The 22,499-nt window shown below is 40.6% G+C and overlaps 2 protein-coding genes across 7 annotated transcripts in view; one reads left to right on the forward strand and one right to left on the reverse strand.

Annotated features, from left to right (window-relative positions):
* Ncbp1 (nuclear cap binding protein subunit 1) overlaps nt 1-11,555 on the reverse strand; it is a 34,770-nt gene extending 23,215 nt beyond the window's left edge. The window contains exons 1-5 of one of the 3 annotated variants that reach the window (XM_046457476.2): nt 11,253-11,555; nt 4,796-4,884; nt 4,181-4,281; nt 2,271-2,427; nt 4-111 (exon numbers count right to left, since the gene is read on the reverse strand). In XM_046457476.2, coding sequence (XP_046313432.1) covers nt 4-111; nt 2,271-2,427; nt 4,181-4,281; nt 4,796-4,884; nt 11,253-11,286 — 489 coding nt within the window. In that variant the 5' untranslated portion in view covers nt 11,287-11,555. Of the gene's footprint in view, nt 1-3; nt 112-2,270; nt 2,428-4,151; nt 4,284-4,795; nt 4,885-11,252 lie in introns of those variants that run through there. The other 2 variants (XM_046457477.2, XM_046457478.2) reach the window with 2 other exon arrangements.
* Nucleotides 11,556-11,779: 224 nt separating this feature from the next.
* Tstd2 (thiosulfate sulfurtransferase like domain containing 2) overlaps nt 11,780-22,499 on the forward strand; it is a 30,805-nt gene continuing 20,085 nt past the window's right edge. For all 4 annotated transcript variants that reach the window (XM_046457273.2, XM_046457272.2, XM_046457271.2 and 1 more), the window contains exons 1-2: nt 11,780-11,910; nt 15,140-15,353. In XM_046457273.2, the coding sequence (XP_046313229.1) occupies nt 15,189-15,353 (165 nt within the window). In that variant the 5' untranslated portion in view covers nt 11,780-11,910; nt 15,140-15,188. The remainder of the gene's footprint in view (nt 11,911-15,139; nt 15,354-22,499) is intronic.

The following is a 22,499-nucleotide window of genomic DNA, read 5'->3' on the forward strand; positions in this document are numbered from 1 at the left end:
TACCTGAGGTACATCTTCTTCCTGAGTTACACTTACAAAATTTTCAAACATGGCAACCATTGATGGGGCAGCAATCACATGACAATTTACAAGATCAGATAAAAAACGGACCTGTTGGGGCAAACAATTTCTGCTATTAAATTTCAATGTCCTTCATAAATAATTACAAAATAAGCAATCTTGTATGGTCTAAAACCCAGTTTGAAAAACTATACCCCAAGAGCTAGATTTAGCCTACTACCTGTTTTTGCACAGCCTCGGAACCAAAAAGGCTTTTAGATTTTTAATACTGGGATGTGGATGTGTGTGTGTGTGTGTGTGTGTGTGTGTGTAGACACAAACAAATTATATGAAATTCAAATTTCATTACCCATAAATGAACTTTTATTGGAACATGGTCAAGTTCATTCAGTTATTTATTGATGGGTTGCTTGTGTGTTAAAATAGCAGAGTTGAAGAGTTGTAATAAAGACATCATGATGGACAGGAATCTGAATTTATAGGTTTCCATGCTATTACATTAAGAACCCAGACTGTAAAATATTCTAGCTACTTTAACCTACAAAATTTCCTTTTCTGTTTGGCTATGAACAATTTTCATTTAACTATAGAAGTGGAAATTATTAAAAATATTTATTGGGTATCCTTATGTGCTACTCTTAAATACTATTAAAGATTCTGTTATAAGAGACTCAGTCTACTGATACAAGCACAATCTTAACACAGAGGTGACTCTTAGACTAAAAGGTAAATTTAAAAGTGCCTTAGGAACAGCAACAAAAGGAGCAGGGAAAGGCACCATAAAGGAGGTAATAGTAGTGCTACATCATAAAGGATGTACTACTCTAGTGGTATGCAAGGAGGGAATTCCAGGCAGTGAGGTTTAAAAACAAGGTGTGCCCAGGGATCTGCAAGTAATTTTGATAAATATGGAGAGGATATGGGAGTCAAGGAGAGAGAAACAAACTGAGGCAATCATAAAAGGTCAGGTTAAAGAATATGAACTTTAATCCTATACTGATGGATGTCTAAGGTTTTGCTTTGGTTTTTGTACTGAAAATTAAACCCAGGGACACTCTACCACTGAGCTATATCCCCAGCCCTTTTTATTTTGAGACAGGGTCTAAGCCATTAAGGGCCTTGCTAAATTGCTGAGGCTGGTCTTGCACTTGTGATCCTCCTGCCTCAGCCTCTTGAATTGCTGAGATTCAAGGAGTGCACCATTGTGCTCAGTCAAGGGTTTTTGATTATGTGCCCAGTACAAAAGATTTTGATCTCCCACATGCATATTTATTTATGATCATTGCCAATCTGTTCTAAGTATTAGTAGGGCTTAATTCCACTCCTATTAAAGATTAACACAAGTTCTAATATTAACACAAGTTCTAATATTTCCTTCCTTCAACCAATGAATAATTTTGTGCACAGTACCTACTGTAGACAACAGGTAGAAAATGAAGTTTTAGCTAGTGATTAAGATAAGCAAAGCCTAGTTATAGAAAGATGACTCTGGTGCAAGTATAGAAAGTAAACTCAAAGGCAAAAAATTTAGATGCAAAAACTTCAGTTAAGAGTCTGTTAAGAGCATGAAGGCATGAAATATGACAGAAGACCCTAGAGACAAAAAAGGGATGGATTTCAGATCATTTTAGGAGGCAGAATTGGCAGGGCTTAGAAATACTTAGTGTAAGAAGGCAAGGGAAGAAAAAAATTAATAATTAGTTTTCTAGAAGAGTTTCCCAGCAGACAGTGGCCACTGTGAGTTGGGAGAGGAAAGAAGGAAATGGGGTGTAAACAATACATTAATTTAAGGAATCGCAGGTAAAGTTATCTTAAGGGCTATACAGATAAAATTTGGGACAGAGGTCTGGAATTCAGAAGAAATGGTGAAGTTAAAGATACGGTTCAGTTCTGGGGGCACTGTCAAAATTAATTTGGTTTATAAAGCTATAAGAGTGAATAAGAATGATTCAGGAGACAAAGTTGAAAGGAAAGTGAGGTCAGAATCCTTAGAAACACAAAAAAATTAAGGAACAAAGGAAAATGATCATGCTGCAGGAAGGTCACCATGGAATCAGAGTAAATAAAAATATGCTGCTAGATTGGGTACTGTGCTCTGTAGTACCTTTAATTGAGAATGCTCTTCAAAAGAGCAGCCAATGGGGTGAATAGGGCCCTGTATCTCAAGAGAAAGGATAAATTAGTTGGTTATAGCTCACCCCTTCCTTCCATTCTAACACTAAGTCATAATGTACAAAGTAATAACTTACCAAATATACAGCTTCATTATAATTATTTGCTTTCAATGATTCTTTAAGTTGACGAATCATGGCTTCTACAAATTCTCCTCCAAAGTTGTAATTCCTGGCATTTAGCAGTCCAACTAATGTTGTATAAATTGTCAGCTTCTCAGGTAACAGACGTGCACTGATTTGAGAACCCGTACAACAAGAAGACCCCAAACAATGGCATTGTTAAGTTGTTGAATTTCATATAAACCTTTTATCATCCCATTAACTTAGGAATGAGATTATTTTTAACTATGTTTTTAAACCCACTTCAGAACTGTCATACAAATCATTGAGAAGAGTTGCATATGTGGCCCAACAATTTTTTTTTCTGATTCTAGTTAATCCAAGAATTAAGAAAGTAAAACATGCTGGGACTGTAGCTCAGAGGCAGACAACCTGCTAGCATGTGCAAGGGCTTGGGTCCCAACTCCAATAAAAAAACACACAAATACACACACACACACACACACACACACAGAGTAGAACAGTTTCACTGTGAAATTATCACCCTGAAATAAAAATACTAGACCAGTTTCTCTTCAAATGTGTTTAGTGGAATCGAATAACAATTCCACATAAAATGGTTTCCATGGTAAAGTATCATAAAAATGCTGGATGAATCAAGTTTCTTTAATACAGAATCATTAAGGGAATAAAGCATTCTGAGTTTCTAAAGTTAGCTAACCAAATGTCATGGGACTAAAATTCTTCGCTTATTTAATAAAACAAAAAAATTAAATGAATTTCAACTAAGTTCCTATCAGTTAAACTGTAGAATTCTTAACATGGTAAACTAATATGGTTAAAATTTTGTTACATCTCAGTTACTTACTCCAAGTATGTTGATTTCATTAAAGTTAATTCGATAAAGTAGCGAAAAGGATCACAATTTTAAAAAAGGATTAAGAAAAGCAAATGCTGCTTCCTAAGTCTGGCAGCCTTTAGAAAATAGCTCAAAAAAGAGAAGCAAGTAAAACTCATGATAGTTCAGCAGAGAAAAGATTCTGATATACTTTTATGTTTTCCTAAGGTACTAGCCAGAATATTAGAGACAATTTAGGTCTTAAGAAAATACTTGTGTTGACAGTAAGCCATGCTCCCCGAAGACCTCTCAAAGCCAAAATTAAAAAACAACACTGCCAAGCAATACCAGCTCAGACTTAAACATGACTTCCAACAGAGTTTAAAAATAAATGCTATTTGTCTCTGTAAAAGTAATTTCAAAACAGAAGGTTATCTTATGGATAACTGTAGCAAAATGATCTTCTTAATAGTTTTTTAATCTAAGAATATGTCTTCCCAAATATTAAATGGATTCTATTTAAAAAAAGTAAAAATCTAACTATACTTTAACTAAGAGGTTTAAATGAAACCCACTGATAGTTTCACTCTATATATAATTTTTAAATTTAAAAAATGAGTTGTTAGCATTTAAGAATATTTTAAAATAACCGAAATAACCTAATTCAGAGAAAGATTATGCTTGTTAATAGCTTCAAAAAAGCATTTTCAGTCTTCCATAAAGGGCTATTACTTGTTCTCAAAATTGTTTGGTACTTCTGATTTAAAAAAACATAAGCTAAATTCTGTTTTATACACATATGCTTTTAAAAAATAATCTCTGAATGAGGAAGCATCTACTTTATTAATGGAAGTCAATTAATGATTCTAAAGTTCTAAGTAACAAAGCATAAGGAAAATGCTTAATCTCAGTTCTATTTATCCCTTAAAAAAGAGTTCAAAGACCAGAGGTCATTTCATTTGTACAAATTTCCCAACAGAAAGCCAATGATATATGGAATATAAACACATCTTTTGAACATTTCCCAAAGCATTTAAGAGTAGATAATACATTATCACCTGGATTCATAAATCTTTTGCATACATACACTGTACAAAGAAGCCTTAAGATCTTGCTCTTGTAGTTAGGAAGATCAGCTTCCAAAACACCAGCCAAGCCTTCTAGGTTGCTCTCCAAAGAGCAGGCACTCTGTAGAGGACATCACATTAGGTATCTATCAACTACTCATCAATGAGTGAATTAAAATAAAAATTTTCTAGATGACTATAAATCAATTCAGGTAGTTATTTGTCTTTAGAAATCCACAAAAAGAATGAATGAAAATTTAAAAATATGCAGTCTAAGGAGAGTAAGTATTAGAAATGGAGAATACCATAAGCTCTATTCCATCTTACTAATTCATTGTGTGACTTTAGGAAATTAGTATCATTAAGGATCCAGGTCTAATTTAGGTCATTTATAAAGTGAGAAAACTACTCCCTAGGTCCCTTCTAAGGATTATCCATGAAAATCACTAATTACCAAAAACTCAAAATAATCTGCATCCCATGAGTTTCAATATGCATTCACTTTGGGATACAGAGGCATGGCAATACAAGACTTGCCTAAAACTTAAGATCATCTAGTTTTCAGTTGCAGAAATTAATCAAAGCACAACCAGAAACCTAAACCCACTGTAGCCTATGCCTATCATGGTGCATACCTTTTCTCCTACTTTGCATATTAAAGATTCCAAATGATCTTCAGTTTCATTTGCATCAGAGGTCTTTCTCCTTTTGTGTGGCTGTCCACCTATTTCAGCAACATAAAAATATTTAACATTACATGATGAATCTGCTATCACAAATTTCATTTCATATCTTTAGTCTTTAATCTCTTATACCACACTCTACTTTTGTTTTGACCTGGAGTTCAAGTTCTTATCTGATCCTCCATTTCTAACTATGCCACATTAAGCAAGAGTCCCAATCCTCAGGGCCACCATAAATCATAACTCCAGGAGGCAGTGTTTATGCTAAGTTGTATAAAAAGCATCCATGGAACTACACAACGCAGTAGCCATGTCCATTTCTGTGTACAGGCTAGAATGGCATCAACAACATGCTATACTAGTAGTCAGAATGCTCAGGTACTGCTATTTCCATTCTTTCAACTTTAGTTATTTACCTTGTTTACTGATCCTCCCTCAGTTGTTTATTCCTAGCACAAGTAGAGTAGTATTGTTAATCTAATGATATAAATTAATTATTACATAAACTGTAAAGGTGAAAACTAGGATGAATGCTTTGGAAATTTTTGGTTAAAAGAAGAAAGCTGTGGGGGCTGGGGCTATAGCCCATGGCAGAGCACTTGCCTGGCATGTGTGAGGCACTGAGTTCAATCCTTAGCACCACATAAAAATAAACAAATAAAATAAACAACTACAAAAAATAAAATAAAGAAAACTGTGGTATAAAGTTGGGGAAAGAGAAGATAAAAATTTAAGATTTCTTTAAAACTTTATCATTCAAAGATCTGATATACTAAGGTGAAATCATTACTAACCATCTGTCCTGTTTATTGCTGAAGAATTCTAACCTAACGAAGCTGTGCTACAAATCAACTTCAAGCTCTGAACGGACTATTGTTCAGATTTACCTTTGTTGCTAGTGATTTCCTACCATTTTCTTTGAAATCAAGAGAGGCATCTGAATCCTTCTGTGAAATACATTAAGACTTAAAAAATTAAAATAATACCATTGTGTATGAAACATAATTTTGTTGCTAAACAACGTTGACTAGTCTAATACAATTTTAATTTTTAACTTCCAGCAATTTCTTTATTAGGACAGCATAAGGACAAGGAAACAGTCTGTAACTGTACTGATAATTTGTCTTAATAATGAACACCTACAGTTGGATACTGGGTTACATAGAAGACTTATATATATGTGTGTATAAATTTTATATGTATGTAAATGTATATTATGCATATATACATTTACATATATGTATAATTTTGATTTCCTTCATACCTGAACATCTAATAGAATTGAACTATTCTTATAGAGTTTATAATCCTCACTTGCCTCCTCTGGAATATTTGGTTGAAAATGTATGGTGCTTCTCATAAAACACAGCCCTTAAATATTCTGTTTCTCTTCAATGACTGAAATAATCTTCAGATACCATATGAACTTAATTTAAATGAAATCTACTACTGTCCTGATAACTAGAGGAATGTATTATAAAAGGGTACATACAGTGTTTTGACTTCCTATTTTCTTAATTTCCATTATGATATGGTTTGAATAACCACTGAATATAATTTTCAAGGAATAATGCCACAAAAAGTATAACATGGATATAGAGGGATAGCTGACAGGTATTCCTGGAGATATCTGCCTGTGTAACATTGTGGACATGTATGGCACAGAGGGATCAGTGACTCTGACTCTTAAGTAAACATTAAAACATCTATTAAAAGTTGACTACCTAAAAACCGAACAGGTCTTTTTTTCCCAAGATTCATTCGCTAAGGGAAAAAAATTGCCTATTTGACGCAATGTTTGCACAAACTGTCAGGATGTTAAAACAGCCTCCTTCTAGAGCAGTGCTTCTCAGTTGGGTAGTAATCTCCAGAGACATTTTTAGTTTTCACAACTGGTAGAATCCAACTGGTATCTGTGGTTGGAGGCCAGGGATGCTGCTAAACATTCCACACTACAGAGGACATCGCCAAACAACAAACAATCCCGCCCCAAATGTCAATAGTGCTGATGTTGAAAAACTCTGTTCTAGAAAGCAGAATATACTAGTAGGATTCTTCAGAACGAGATTTCAGTGAAGTTGAAGGAATGCAGATGCTGTAAACCAGCTGAATGAGAACAGTTGTTTTTTATTGTTAGTTTTTAAACCTTAACCACACTGTTCCCTTCTTTCTGGCCCATTTAATTTGCAAACATTTTATCTCATCTCCACAGCCTTCCTAACTTAACTATCTGCCTGGCTTGTCCAGTTTGGAATCATATCTTTCTTTAAAACAAACTTCCCAGGCCCTCATATATGCTCGACAAAGGGAAAAAAATGCTAAAGAGAGAGAAGGAAAAATTCTGAGGAACAACGAGAAAATGCAGGTGCACAGTAATCTCTCTCAACTACAAATCTTTTCATTTCAGCTAAATAAAGGTTAAGAGTTAACTGGAGAATGGGAGGAGGCAGAAGGTACAGAGGAAAGAGACATTCCACTCTGATCTGATTTTTCAGAGAATATGGTGAAGGAGGGGGGCACTACAAACAATTTGAATTTATAGACCAGATACTGAATTCAGAACAAAACCTGGGTGAGAGCAGAGAAGCACCTTAATTAAAAACACTATTTGGGCAATTAACTGATTTTTTTTTCACGTACCCTCAAGAAAACATGACTATGGTAGCTCCAAAGCAAAAACAGATTTTATAGTAAAACATCACTATATAAAAACCTTATAATGTATGTTAAAGTTATATACTGCTACTTCACTTGGATGGACTTGGCTAGCATAGAAATGAAAAACTGTTCTTTATTAAAACCCACCTGAAAGGGCCTTAATACACGAAATAAATTTTGCCCAAATAAACTAGTAGGCAATCCTGTTTTATTTTATTTATCACTACTTCCCCCTTTGGGGGTGGGTGTTGAGGGGTGCTGGGGATCAAACCCATACAAGCTTGGCAAGCACTCTATCTATGAGCTATAATCACTGACAGCTTCTCCATCCTAATCTTATATAAATACATTGTACTACTTCTACATTCTTATTAGAATTACATGTGCTACAAAAAAATTTGAACCCACAAAGTGGAAACCCTGTAAAATAAAGTAAAATTTAAAAAATTAATAAGCAATATATCTTGACCCTGCAGGTTTTGTACAGAGATAACCAGCAATTTTTAAAGTATATTCTTCGCAAAATAACAACTTCTTCACTCTATTCATTTTTTCTTTCATAATTAAGTAAAAAAAAAAAATCAGTAACTGTCTAACTCTAGGTCCAATGTTTTTTTGGGGCAAATTTAACACTCTAAATCCATTCATAACAAAACAAAACAAATGCATTTAATACCTATTAAATGCACATTCTACAGTAACTGAAAAGCTTCAGAGACATTTATAAGGAATTTAAGGAATGAGTTAGATTTAGCACTGGACTAATATCTATATGTATTATTTTCATTTAGGATATCCCTTTCCTTGTCTATAAATTACTACATGAACTTCATTATTATAGTGGTCTCAACCTGTCTCCATGAATCTTGGATAAGCTAGTTTCAACAAAGAAATATTTTACAATTGTCCCATAAGGTCTGAAAGGTTTGACGCTCTGCTATTTCTCTGCTCTTATCTCTCGTAAGGTCCACCTCATTCACTCCATTCTAGCAACACTGGCCATTCTGCTATTTGGTGAACATGACAGGAATGTCCTAGACTTAAGGTCTTTGAACTGAAGAGTTCCCTTTGTTTGGACCACTGCTTTTTCCCACAGAGCATATGGCTTTCTCCCATATATCCTGCAGGTACTTGATCAGATGCCATCCTCAATAAAGTGCTCCCTGACCAACTTCTTGTGACCATATTATAATATATACTTGTTTTTGTCTCTCCATACTAAAAGGGAAGATCCAGCTTTTTATTGTCTACCACTGTATTACAAGTAGTTGAGACTTACCTGGCAAGTCCTAAACTGACTGACAATACAGTCCATCCAAGGTGTTCCTGTTCCAGGATATCACTCCCCCTCCCACAGACCAAAATTTGAGGATGCTCAAGTTTCTCATTAAAAAATGGTATGGTATTTGCATATAACCTACACAACATACTTTAAATTATCTCTAGATTAATACTTAATACAATGTAAATGCTATGTAAACAGTTATTATACTGTATTATTTAAGAAACAATGACAAGGAAAAGAGAATACACATTCAGTACTAATACAGTTTTTCCCCAAAATATCTCTCAACCATGGCTGGTTGAATCCAGATGCAAAACCTGTAGATGCATTGGCTTACTGTACATAGTCAAGCATATGGAAAGTCAGAGTGGTCAGTGACTGTTAAGAGCTGGTAAGAGTCCAACAATGCTCAGATACACCCATTTAATTCTGATTGAAGTAATTCCTACCCTACTTTTAAAAGCATTTCTATAATAGTTAAACTTCCTTCTTATTTAAAAACAAATTAGTAGATGCCAAAGTAAATTTAAGAAAAGCTTCCAATATATTTGATTCAGATCACTGTTTAGGGTAAACCATAGTGGATCATTATACAAATTATGGCAATTTACAAAAATTCTAGATTTAGCATATTATTAAGAGGAACTTACTAACTGCCTCTCCACTACTAAACTATTCAACATAAAAGCCTTTGTTTAAGGAAGGTTATAGACCACTATAATAATGACCTTCTTTACATGTCTTTGTCTTATTTACTCGGAAGATCCTACATGATCAAAATGAATAATGATTTAGCTTCTAGCTGGAGTAAAAGAGGCGCCAATTCCAAAAACCCCTGCAAGCCTCCTACTAACCAAAGCAAATTATTTTCCACATATTCACATTCCAATTTCCAGATTGCCCTCTGGTGACATCTTCCCTCCCTTTAGGAATGCCCTACAAGTGAGATGGACATAATGGATCGAGAAAAGAAAACATCAAATAAGCAAAGAAAAGGGGGAAGAAAGGGCTAAAATTTCTCTAAAACACAAGAGATGACTTCAAACAGATAAGTTCTTAATTAGTCAAATACATAGCATACCCAAACTATATTTTCTGTATCTTGTACAAGAAGCCTCATGTTAAAATTCAAAGCATCAATTACACTCATACAATGGAGAAAGCCCTGGACTTGCTCTTGCTGCTGTAAGAGCACTGATAATTGGGTGTCTGATAAGAAGGCTGGGCTAGAATATTCTCTCAAGTCCTGCCCTTGCAGAAATCTGGTGTTTCAGTGCTAAAACTAAATACATGTGATTCTGCCTCTATCCCTAACTGCCTCCACAGTTCAGGAGAGAAAAATGTTAGTGGAGAACACATTAAATTTAAAATTTCTATTCTGTTTTTTTTTTCTCTTACTGTACCTGCTAGTTTTTATCACTTCTGAAGCATTAACAGATAATAAATAGCTTGGGTACATGGGTACATGTATTCATTTAACCTTCACAAAATCAGAAGAGATAAATATCATTACTTCTGTATTACAGACTAAAGTTTAAGGAAGTTATACAATCTGGGCAAGATCACAAAGTAGATAAATAGCAGGGTCTGCCTTTGACCTAAATGCTCTGGCTCCAAAATCTTGCTTCAACTATTTTGATACACTCTCTTTAAGGAAAAAACACTAAAAAGAATTACTCTTTAGTTTCACTCCTTTGTATATGGCTGTGTGTTCTCCATTGGTTTTAATGCTTTACATAAAGCAAGCTTTTCTCTGTTTAAACTAGCAAAATTATTCTTAATTTTACGATTACAACATCATGACCTTCATAAACACAACCATTCCAAAAGGTCCTGAGAACCTCTGGTTGAATTCTGTTAGTTTTCCTGCACTCTTTCTTACACGGGAAAAACATGCTTAAGACTAATCTAATGTAACTACATGGGTTTGTTTACTAGTGATCTGTTGGGTGTGGAAAACAGACAAAATTTTCTCCCTGCAGTTTAAAAGAGGGCAAATCACATGACTAACAGGTGTGGAGTTCAGACTGCATGCACTTCATCAGATCTCGGTCAAGGTTTTGTTCCTTTTCTTTTGGTGAAGTCTTCGTGAACCTGTTTCACGTGCAGCTTTGAGAATTTAAAACAAGCACCGGGTCTTTGGGTCCCCGACACTGACAATAAGAGGCGGCAGCCCAGGCACGGGTGCACTTCCTGATCCTCGGCGCACGGCCAGATCCAAGAGTCCTTAGAGACCAAGGATCTGTTCAGGGACTTGCCAGGCCTCCTTTCCCCAAGGGGCGGGGAGTTGGCATCGCTGTCCGAAGCCGCCCAGGCTCAGCCGCGCGGTGCACACCCTTCCCTCCAAGGCCCCCGGAATGCGCACGGGGGGACGGGCTTCCAGTCCCTTCCCACAGACCCAAAGACCAATTAAGCCCAACTCAGCTCCACTGGACGCGTCCTCGGCGGCCGGCCGAGGGCACTCACCATCGTTCTCGTCGCTGTGCCGCCGCCGCGACATGCCGCCGGCCCGTGCGCTGCCGAGCCTAGAAGCCGGGCGGGAAGCGCCACAGGAACCGTCGGGCCGCCGGCCGGCGTTGAGGACAGCAGCGAGGCACGCGGAGAGGACGGCGCGCAGGCGCACTCGCTCCCGAAGGCTCACGGAAAGCGCGACGGGAGAGGCTGCCGATGAGCGTAAAGCCGGCGTCTGGAGGCTCACTGGTCTACGGGCGTCCGGTCCGCACGCATCCGCCCCCTCGGGCTTCCTCCGCGGCCGGCGGCTTCCCTCTCCCGCCTTCCGCCTAGTGTCCTTCCGGGGCCACGCGGAAGAGGCCGCCGCTCCAGCCAGCCAGAGTGCGCCGGCAGCGAGCCAAGCCTGGGGATGAGTGGTGCAGGGCCCGCTCAGTCCCCGCCCGGGCTCCGGGCACGCCCACGGGGCTCCCTTGCTCCGCCCCCCGCTTGTTCCCGGCTGCCCTTGCGCCGGCGCCCCTTGCGCCGGCGCCCGCGAGGACTTCCGGAGCGAGGTGACGTCACGAGGCTAGCAAACGCGCGGCGTGGGTGTGGGCTAGAGGGTGGGGAGAGGTAACCATTGCTAAGCAGAGGCAGTTCCTCGAAGAAAAACCTAGGAAAGGCTCTGGACTGGCGGGTACGTGCCCATCTTACTCCCTCCTCCCGGCTTTTGCTGCCTCGGGAAAGCTGGCGAGAGGTTGGGCCAGGTCTGGCGCGTGGGGTGCGGCCTGGCGGGAGGCGGAGCCGCTCCGACAGTCCCCTGGGATGTGGGCAGGCCTGCTGCTGTCTTGGCGGCCTTACCTCTCACCTGTCTGAGCTGATTAATAGGGACGCGTGATGGTTTCAGTACTTTGTTTCCAGTGGTCCTTGGGTTCCTATTTGCGTGTGCAGTATATGTACATCTCTGCCCTGACGTCTTTGATGAGCACCACACTGCCTTGTCCATGGTCATCTGAAAATGTACCCTCCTGGCCTAAGCTATTTCTCCCCCCAGTCTTACCTATTTCAGTAAATGGCATCATCCTTCAGTTGCTTAACCCAAAAATGTAGGGAGGAATCATTCTTAGGTCTTTCATTTCCTATATAACTCTTATCCATAAACCGTGACAGCTGTACTTTTCAAATCAAATCTGTGATCAGATCTCTATTCCTTTGTTTACAATTCTCCGTAAACTTTCTGTTGCAAGCTACAAACCAGGGTCTGTAAGGTTCTGCCCTCATCACTGTGCTCCAACCACGTTTTTGCCTCTTGTAATGAGTCAATCTTGTTCCCATTTTAGCAATTTACAGTCACTATTACTTGAAGTTGTCTTCTAACTCTATATGACTGACTCCTGGTCATAAGGGATTCAGCTCAACTATCAGGTTCTCAGTGAGGCATTTCTCTGACTATTCAATCACTGTTCTATTTCACTCAATAAGTATTGGATTGTTAACATTTAGCACCTCCTGTGCTCTAGGCAGTGTTGTAGATGCTGAGAATGCAGAGTCGAACAAAGGAAAACCCATCCTCTCTTGGAGCTAAATGTTGTTCTAAATGACCCATAAAGGAATGGGCACAAGTAGTGGGATCTGAGGTCTAATGAGCAAATGGAGAGTAGTGGAAGATGAGATCAGAGAGGTAAGGGGAAGGGATTTTGTGAGGACTTTGGACATTATCTGAATAAATTGAGAAGCCTTTGGAAGATAACCTGATTGGTTTTTAAGTTACTGTCCTGGTTTCTACAGGAAGAAGACTAGTAGGCTATTGCAGTAATTCAGGCAAGAAATGCTGGGGAACTGAAAGGTGGTAATGAAGGTGGTACAGAGAAGTCTGCTTTGATAGTATGTCAAAAACAAAGCTGATAGGATTTTCTGAAGGGCTTGATGATCCTTTGAGAAAAATCAGGAGTCAAGAATCATCCCACAGTTTTTTGTCTGAGGAAGAATAGAATTGTCTTTTACCGAGATAAGGAAGACTGGAGAAGAGCATGTTTCATTTGGAGGAAGTACATTAAGAATTTTGGTTTTGAATAGTTGCCTTTGAAACTGAAGCTAGCTAGTGGTTAGATGAAATTGTGCGGAAAGAGGCCCAGATTGGAGATAACAGATTTGGAGTTGTTTATTATATAGTAGTCTAAATACAAATTTTCTCTTAACATTTGTCTTCCATCTTTTAATGGAAGTTCAAATATCTGCCAAAGTAGGGGAAACTAAAGAACTCCCATGTATTCAACACCCAGCTTCAGTAGTTATCAGCTTATGGCCAGTCTGATTTCACCTATTTTACCTCCCTTCCCCACTTATTTTGAAGCAAATATAGTTCTTTTAAGTAATGGGAGTAGATGATATCATCTACAGGGTGAATGTAATAGAGAAATTCAACATTTAGAGCTTAGGATGGTAAAGAGTTCAGCAAAGGGAACTTACACTATCTGGTATTTTCATGTTTTTATTATTTGCTTTTTTGTAGACTCCCCTTACTTGCTCCAAGAGAACAGAAACTTCAGCAGTTTTATTCTGAGTTGCATTCCCAGTACAATTCTATGTGCCAGGCACATAGTAGAGGCTCCATAAAGAATAGTTCCAAATAAAGATATAAAGTAAGGTAAAATTGGAAGAAGATTCAGAATAAAGGGAGATAATTTGGGGGGTAGTGAAAATGCTGTGTGGAGAGCAAGAGGCAGGACAGTATCCTTTTTTAGTACCCAATCTTAGAAGTTACATAGCATTGCTTCTGCCATACTTTATTTTGGGGAGCAATTATGGGGCTGCCTAGGCTTAAAGAGAAGGAAAATAGACTAGAAATACTGATTGCAATCATTTTTGGAAAATAATAGTCTACAGTTGCTGCTTTTTAGATAAGTCAATTTAAAGTTAAATTTTAAATGTGGCATTACATCTAATTGAAATATCAACAGTGTTACTATTCATCAAAACATAGTATGTGTCAGATGTGTCATATATTCTTTTCTAATGCTGTAAAGTAAATATTGTCATCCCCAATTTGCAGATTCAGGGAATTAGAACTCCAAGAAAGTAAATGGTTTGCCTACGTTCAGATGCTTGAGAGCACAAGCCAAAGTCCATGCTTTTCTCAGTGCTTCATATTGCCTCTTAGCATTTGTAACCTGTAACAGTTGTTTTATAAAAGAATCAGTATGTTGGTTGGTTGGTTGTAGTGTATCCATCTTGACAAGATTTGGCCACAGTAACATCTTTTTTTTTTTTTGATGGTCCTGGGGATTGAACTCAGGGCCTTGTGCATGCGTGTCAAGCACTTTACAACCGAGCTATATCCCACCCCCCACAGTAACATTTTTGAGGTTTCTTCTGGCTTATTAAAATGGGCTCTGAAATTTGGGACAGAAAGAACAAAGTGTTAATAATGGAAGATACTAGCACACAGCTTGGTTGATTTTGGTTGTACCTGGTGCTTTTCTGTATTTACCCTAAATGTGCGCATGGCTTGCTCCCTGGTTGAGGTTTCTGCTCAAATGCTACTGTTTCAGAAAAGCTTTTCCTACTAGCTTTGTTTAAAGAGCCCCTCCATCCCTCTGCCTCCTTATCCTGCTTATTTTTCTTCATAATCCTTCCCAACATCTTTCTTTTTTAGTAGTCAGGTTATTCATTTCTTTACCTTTCTCCACTGAAATGTAAACTCTAAGAAAATGGAAAGTCTCGTTTTTCATTCACTGCTATATCCCCAATGTGTAGAACAGTGTGTAGCACTAAATAGTGGTTAAATGATACTATTAATTGAGCAGTCGAATGAACAGATAGCTTGGGCTACTGGGTCTGTGCAGATTTGCATGATTGATTAGCTCATATTTACTTCAGGAAATAAATAGACTTTGACATTGCTTTCTCTTTTGCTTATGTCCTAGGAAATACTAAACTGAAAGGAATCTCTACCCACTGCTGCAATCAATCCAGATGCCTTCTTCAACTGCACCAGGCCAAGAAGATGACCAAGAGGCCTGCATTTTAAGATTTTCTGACCTGGATTTAAAAGATAAAAGTCTTATTAGTTCCAGCAATACGCTCAAAGCAGAGTTAGATGGCAGTACAAAGAAGAAATACTCATTTGCAAAGAAAAAGGTAAAATTGCTATCAATGTTTTCCTGATCATGTGTATATAGTAATGTGTATATAGTAATGCTGGTGCCTCTAAAATAGCTTCTTGAGGTTGCCCTCCAGCTCTAGTATGATCTGGTCAGGGGCCTTAATTAGTGGTGTTAATTCAGTACCAGGCAAAGGAGATCATAGGCATAGGATGGCTCAGGAACAGTCATGGTATAGTATTTGAAGATGCTAGGTGAGCACTCTACTGCTGAGCCACAATCCCAGCCCATCACACACACAAAGACCTGGATTGTCACATGTCACTTTCATTCACATTCCATTAGAGAAAACTTAGTTATACAGCCAATCCTGATGGTTTGCCCTATAAGAAAAGAAAATGGATTTTGTTAGGCAATAAGAGTTCTTTGTTATTTTAGAACTATCTTGTCAAGTTCCTAAAGGACAATTGTTTGACTATAATTGGTTATAAACCTGGTGTGACTATAATTGCATTAAATACATGCTTTAAAGAATTGATATCTTGATCAGGCATGGTGGTGCATAACTGTAATCCCAGCAGTGTGGGTGGCTGAGGCAGGAGGATCACAAGTTCAAAGTCAGGCTCAACAACTTAGCAAGGCCCTAAGCAACTTAGCAAGATTCTGTCTCAAAATAAAAAAGGGCTGGGGATGTGGCTCAGTGTTTAAGCACCCCTGGTTTCAATCCCTAATACCCAAAAAAAAAAAAAAAAAGAATTGACATCATTATAATACTTAATCTTTTCATTTACATAAGATTTTAGTGGCTTACAAAGAAGAAAGAGCATCCTAGACACTGCAATTAGTAGAAGCAAAGCTATAAAGGCAGGAATATTTTAAGTCATATTAAAGGATTTATGCCGCGTCCGGCCAAGGGAGCCGAGTCCGGCGAGGGACGGCGAGGTTAAAAGACACACAGGACACCAAGGTTCTTCATCCAGGAGTCAATAATAATCTTTATTGCTAACACACCTTTTTTTATACCCCAAGCAGCAGAAGTGGAAAACTACCCAAAAGCAGGAGGGAGGGGGGAGAAATTTAGTTTCAACATCTATTATTGTCAGGTACCGAAACCTCCCTTAACAATAAGTCCATCAGACCAGAAAAGGTCAAGGCATTCCCGTGGGATACATATGTCTCAGACGGATAAGCAGGAACAGAAAAACCGCAAGTTCGCCATGGCCTTGTGAGCTGGCCACACTGGCATGCAGAACAAACTAGTGGAGGTAGGGCTCCAGGGGCCAAGGTGGACCTGTTGCCAACAAGTCCCCCTCTTTTGTTTTTTGCATGCCAGTGGGAATCAAGTAGCCCCTGTCTTAGGTCGTTCACAGCCCTTGCGATGCTTACCCGTCTCTGGGAAGGCCCCGATTCCCTGGCTTAGGTCGCACAGCAAGCGTGAAAGTTGCCCGTCACTGGGTACTACAAGATCAGCTCAAGGTGTTATGACCTATCAAGACACTATTGCGGTAAACGCTTAACCGTCTCCACCCACGGGACCCATGACCGTCACCGCCGAATGGCAGATGTGATTGGACCGAGAGATTAGACAGCAAAGATCCTAGTACAGGAAGGCAAGAGGGAGAGGTATGCATAGAGAAAAGATATGGCAGGAGTTCTTCTTTTAAGGAGGACACTCATCTTCGGATAGGTCTGAAGTATATCTCAGAGAGGCGATCATCCATCTTCAAGCGTTGATAGTGAACCTGTATCGGCTTAGAGGCTAAGATATTAATTTGATCCTTAATGAATTGTACTATCTTATTTACAATGCAGGGTCCTATTGCCACTACTAGAAGGAGGCCTAACAATGGTCCCAATAAGGGAAGAAGATAAGGCAAAAATCCATTAAGTCCAGTCCAGAGAGGGTTCTCAAATAATTCCCTCCTCCTTTTTTCTAGGTCTTCTTGGAGTTGTTTAATTTTTGTGCGAACTATGCCAGATTTGTTAGCATAAAAACAGCACCTCTCCCCAAGGGCTAAACAAATTCCCCCTTGATTGGCAGTAAGCAAGTCTAAACCCCGCCTGTTCTGAAGAACTACTTCTGCTAGGGAGTCTATCTGGTCTTGTAAGTCTTTAATGGTTCCCGACAGGGTTTGCACATCATCTATAAGCTGTTGAGATAGGCGGCGGTAAGAATGTATAGCCGTACCCAATCCTGCCGTGCCTGTACCCACAGCAGCTGTTATTCCAAGGCCAACAAGGAGTGGTAAGGCCTGCACAGCTCTCTTGTGTCTTCTAACTAAGATGTCTAGGCTAGGAATGGGTAGGGGTTCATCTCCTGAGATAATCGTGATATCAGGAAGCAGTAATGCCAGAACGCAACCACCAGTCCAATTTGCTGGGAGCCTGGGAAAAGCTAAATTTCCACCACACATAAAAACTGTACCATTAGGGGGACAAATGGGCGGAGTAGGTGAGGAGTAATTCTTTACTAATGAGCAGTTTCCAAAGGAAGAGACTCCAACATCAACATCATAGGTATTATTTTGCATCATGCCTAGAAGGCATGACATAAAACCACCTAGAGGCTGCACCTTAAAGGGCAGCCCAGATTGACATGTGTTGTCATCATCAATGGTATAATTGATGGGAACCGCCAATGGCATGACTGCACCTGCCGTCATGCAGAGCCAGCAATCACCAGCAAGGGTAGGGTTGGAACTGTTAAGTAAAGAAAAGGTGGTTTCTAGGATATCTAATGTATTGGCATCTAAATCAGGAAACTGGGATTTGGGCAATATCAAGGGGTGGTATGTAGGCTTAGGGATCTCCGGCTTTAAAAGCTTAATCACCTGAAGGTGTTTAATAGCATCAGTGGGTCCCCCTCCGTCAGAGATTCCGATAGGGGCCTGCATGGGCCAGCAGGAGGGTTTACCCACGACGCCCTCACATCCCGCCTCAGTTAACCGAGTCGTGATGCCTTCCCCTCCCCGGTCACCAAGAAAAGGAATATAATTATAAGTGGTCCCCCATTCTCCACGGGTGTTAGTTAGGATGGCCTCAAAATACTGTTTTCCTTGATTATTAACACAAATTGAGGCCGATGTATAACAGGAGATGTGCATTGCCGGGGTGTAATGACAAGTGGCGGAACAGCTTCCAAGAGTCTTGGTCGGATTAGGGACAACAAGTCCGGGCTTATTAACACATACCCATTTTGGTTGTTTAAATCCTCCGATGTTTTCATTGAGTTCAGCCGCCATGTAGGCTACTTTAGTCCCACAATCAATGCTCTGGATATAACCAGAGGGGGCCGAGTGCTGGGGCCCTCCCTTACACTCACAAGGGGCTCCAAAAAGATATTCATGAATATTCCCAGGTGGGGGGTCAAGCCCTCCTTCAGCAAACCTGTCCAGAAGGAGTGCCACAAGAGGGGTCCAGCTCATGAGGTGTGTCTCGGCACTCACTTGAAGGGGTGAGAACAACAACGGCAGGATCAGCCATCTTGGGAACTTCATTTTGTCTTGAATTTTCATTCACCGGTCTGGTGCAGCGCTCCGGGATCCAAATGGGCTTCTCAGTTCCTGGGGGAAAAACACATACAGCTCCCCTCACTCTAGCTAAGAGTGGAGCCGGGGGTTGCCACTTTCCGGTGGATAAATCTTTCCACCTTATTTGAGCATCTTGTACAGTGGGAGGGGAAAAGTGGCGTTGTGCAGCCGTGCGCCCTCCAGTGTCAGTGAGTAAAAAATTTAAAGTAAATAAGGTTATGCTTAGAAGTGCTTGTGGTCCCTGACAATTCCGGTATATCTCCCCCTCTTTTGTTTTTTGCAAATAAGTTTTTAAATGTTGATGGGCTCGTTCCACGATAGCTTGTCCCTGTGGATTATAAGGGATTCCAGTCTTATGATTAATTTCCCATTGGGTGCAAAACCGTTGAACCGCCTGACTTACATATGCGGGACCATTATCAGTTTTGAGGCATCGTGGGGTGCCCATGGAGGAAAAGGCTTTTAGAAGATGACTGATTACATCCTTAGCCTTCTCTCCAGTATGTAAGGTGGCAAAAATGAAGCCAGAATATGTGTCAGTGGAAACATGTATAAAGGAGAGCTTACCAAAGCTAGGGAAGTGTGTAACATCAGTTTGCCAGACATCATTAGGTTGTAGTCCTCTTGGATTAACCCCAAGGGAAGGAGAATGAATAAATGGTGCACAGGTTGGACATAATGAGACAATCTGTAAAGCTTGGTCTCGTGAACATCCTGTGTGGAAGCGTAAAGACTGTGCATTTAAATGAAATTTGTTATGGAATTGTAAGGCCTTATCATATTCGGTCGTCACACAGGAAAGGCCAACAGCATGAGTAGCAGCGTCTGCTTTTGCGTTGCCCTCTGACAAAGGTCCAGGGAGCCCTGAATGGCTTCGGATGTGGCCAATGTATAGAGGATCTCGTCTAGCCCAAATGAGAAGCTGTACTACCTGTAGTTGTTCTGTGATGGTGGATTGCTTTCCAATATATGATGCTGTTTCTATGACTAGAGCCAGATTGGCTACATACAAGCTGTCAGTATACACATTAAGAGGAATAGAACTATAGACTTTGAGAGCTATGATTAAAGCTTCAACTTCTGCCTTTTGGGCCGACTGACCTGACACAGGTTGTCGGAGAATTTGAGATCCATCAAAAACGACAGCAAATCCATTTTTGGCCCCATCTGTATATACAGTTTGGGCCTTTGGAATAGGTTCCCTTTTCATAATCTTTGGGAAGATAATGGGACACCTTTTAAAGCCCTCCAAAAGTCTATGTTTAGGGAAGTGATTATCAATCTGACCCTTGAAGCTGCACAGGAAAAGACACCAAAGGTCATGTTCTTGTTGTAACTTGTGTATCATATCTTGAGTGTAAGGTTGAATAAGTATGTCAAAGGTTTTTCCAAACAATGCATCACCCAAATATTTAGCCTTCCAAATTAAGTTAATAACTAGCTCATAAAAGGGAGTCAATACCCGGGGGTTAGAAGCCGGCAAGTGGACCCAATAAATGGGACCCGTTTGCCAGAACACTCCTGTGGGGGTAATTTTAGAAGGTAGAACTATAAATGACAAGGGCAGAGAATAATCTATCTGCGTAATCTGCATGTCCTGCAGAGCCTCTTCTATTAGCCTCAGTGCTCGTAAGGCTTCTGGTGTAGGTACTCTACACGACATAGGAGAAGGATCTCCTCGCAAGAGGTCATACAGGGGTTTGAGCTCTCCAGTTGGAATATGAAAGGATGGGCGCAGCCACTGTATTTCTCCGAGGAATGTCTGCCACTGATGTAAAGTTTTGAGCTGATTTATCTGGAACTGGGGTCTCTGGGGAAAGATTCCTATGTTATTAATGATGTATCCCAAATAATTGCAAGGGTGTTGAAACTGCACCTTTTCGGGTGCTATGACCAGCCCTGCCCCTTTTAGAAGGGATTGGAGGACTTCATAAGATTGAAGAAGTCTTTCTTTCTTGGGCCCTGCCAGTAAGATGTCATCCATATAATGAATGAGGTAGAGCTGTGGGAACTGCTGTCGAAAGGGTCGCAAAACCTCAGCTACAAAATATTGGCACATTGTAGGACTATTAGTCATCCCTTGAGGTAGGACAGTCCATTCATACCGTTGGTAAGGTTCCCTAAAGTTTGTGGAAGGCAAGGAAAAAGCAAAACGCTTTCGGTCTCGTGGGTCTAAGGGGATAGAGAAGAAACAATCTTTTAAATCTATGACAATAAGATGCCAATCCTTTGGGATCGCAGTAGGAAAGGGTAGCCCTGGTTGTAAGGGTCCCATGGGTTGCATAGTTTTATTAATAGCTCGTAGGTCCTGAAGAAGTCTCCACTTCCCAGACCCCTTTTGTATAACAAAAATAGGGGTATTCCAAGGGGAGGTAGAGGGCACCACATGTCCTAACTTAAGCTGGTCTTGAACTAATAGGGAAGCGGCCTGTAATTTGTCCTTAGTTAGGGGCCACTGTTCTACCCACACAGGGTCATCTGATAACCAAGTAATGGACAGTGGAGGTGGCCGCACTTCAGTGGCCCCTAGGATAAATTTCCCAGTCCTCTCCGGTCTCTTCCCCGCCGGGTAACCTGTTCTGCTGGATCCACGGGTGATATTCTGCCCTCATGTCTCTTTCCTAGTCCCCTTCCAGGGATCCATCCCATGTCTAGCATTGCATCATTAACAAAGTCATTATTTCCTTTTAAAGTCTGGGTAGTGAGAATAGCCCCCATTTGATGAAGCAAGTCCCTCCCCCAAAGGTTCGTGGGGAGTCCAGTCACTACATAGGGCTGGAAATGGCCACTATGTCCTTCACCATCTCTCCATTTTAAAAAGGAAGCACTTCTTTTTGGTCGGGTCTGTCCTATCCCCTGTAATATGGCCCAGGGACTCTGGAGGGGCCAGGCAGGTGGCCATTGTTTTTCAGAAATGACAGAGACATCCGCCCCCGTATCTAGTATTCCCTTGAAAGCCTTGTCCTGTATCTCAATGGTCAGGTTGGGACGCGAATCCAAATGAGCTACCCAAAAGGCCTGGGGAGTTCCAGTGGAGCCAAAGCTGCCGTCGCCCCGGGACCCACGGAGGGCGTGCCCAGGAATGGAAGCTAAGGGTAGCAGCAGCAATTGAGCTATATGCTCCCCGGGGGGAAGAATAACAATTCCTTGGGTAGCTTCTACTACTATTTTTATTTCTCCCTGATAATCAGCATCAACAACCCCCGTAAGAATCTTCAAGCCCCACTGAGTTGCGCTACCTCGTCCCAACACTAGTCCCACCGTCCTCTCTGGCAGGGGTCCAAAAACCCCAGTAGGCAGCGTCTGAGGTCCCATTTGGGGAGTTAATACCGCTTGGGAGGTGGAACTGAGGTCCAGTCCTGCGCTTCCTGGTGTTCCCCTGGGGAGTTCCCAGATAGAAAGGGGTTGGTCAGTGGGAGGCGGCGGAGACGCCCACTCCCTGGGGCACTGTTCTGTCCCTGCACTGCCCCGTACACTTTGGCTTCGGGGCCCGGGGCGGGCCCCTGCTCCCGTTTCCCGACGGTATTGGGTTACCCTGGATGTCAAATTTTGACCTGCACTCACTGCTCCAATGATTTCCTTTATGACACCGAGGACAAAGTCCAGGCATCCCTCTGCCAGCACCCTCGCTCCTTTCCGGGCAGTTTCTCTTT

Source organism: Marmota monax, unplaced genomic scaffold, assembly GCF_021218885.2.
Source record: "Marmota monax isolate L192 unplaced genomic scaffold, Marmota_monax_Labrador192_F-V1.1 WCK01_AAM20220418_F8-fsc00069, whole genome shotgun sequence".
NCBI classification, from domain to species: Eukaryota; Metazoa; Chordata; class Mammalia; order Rodentia; family Sciuridae; genus Marmota; species Marmota monax.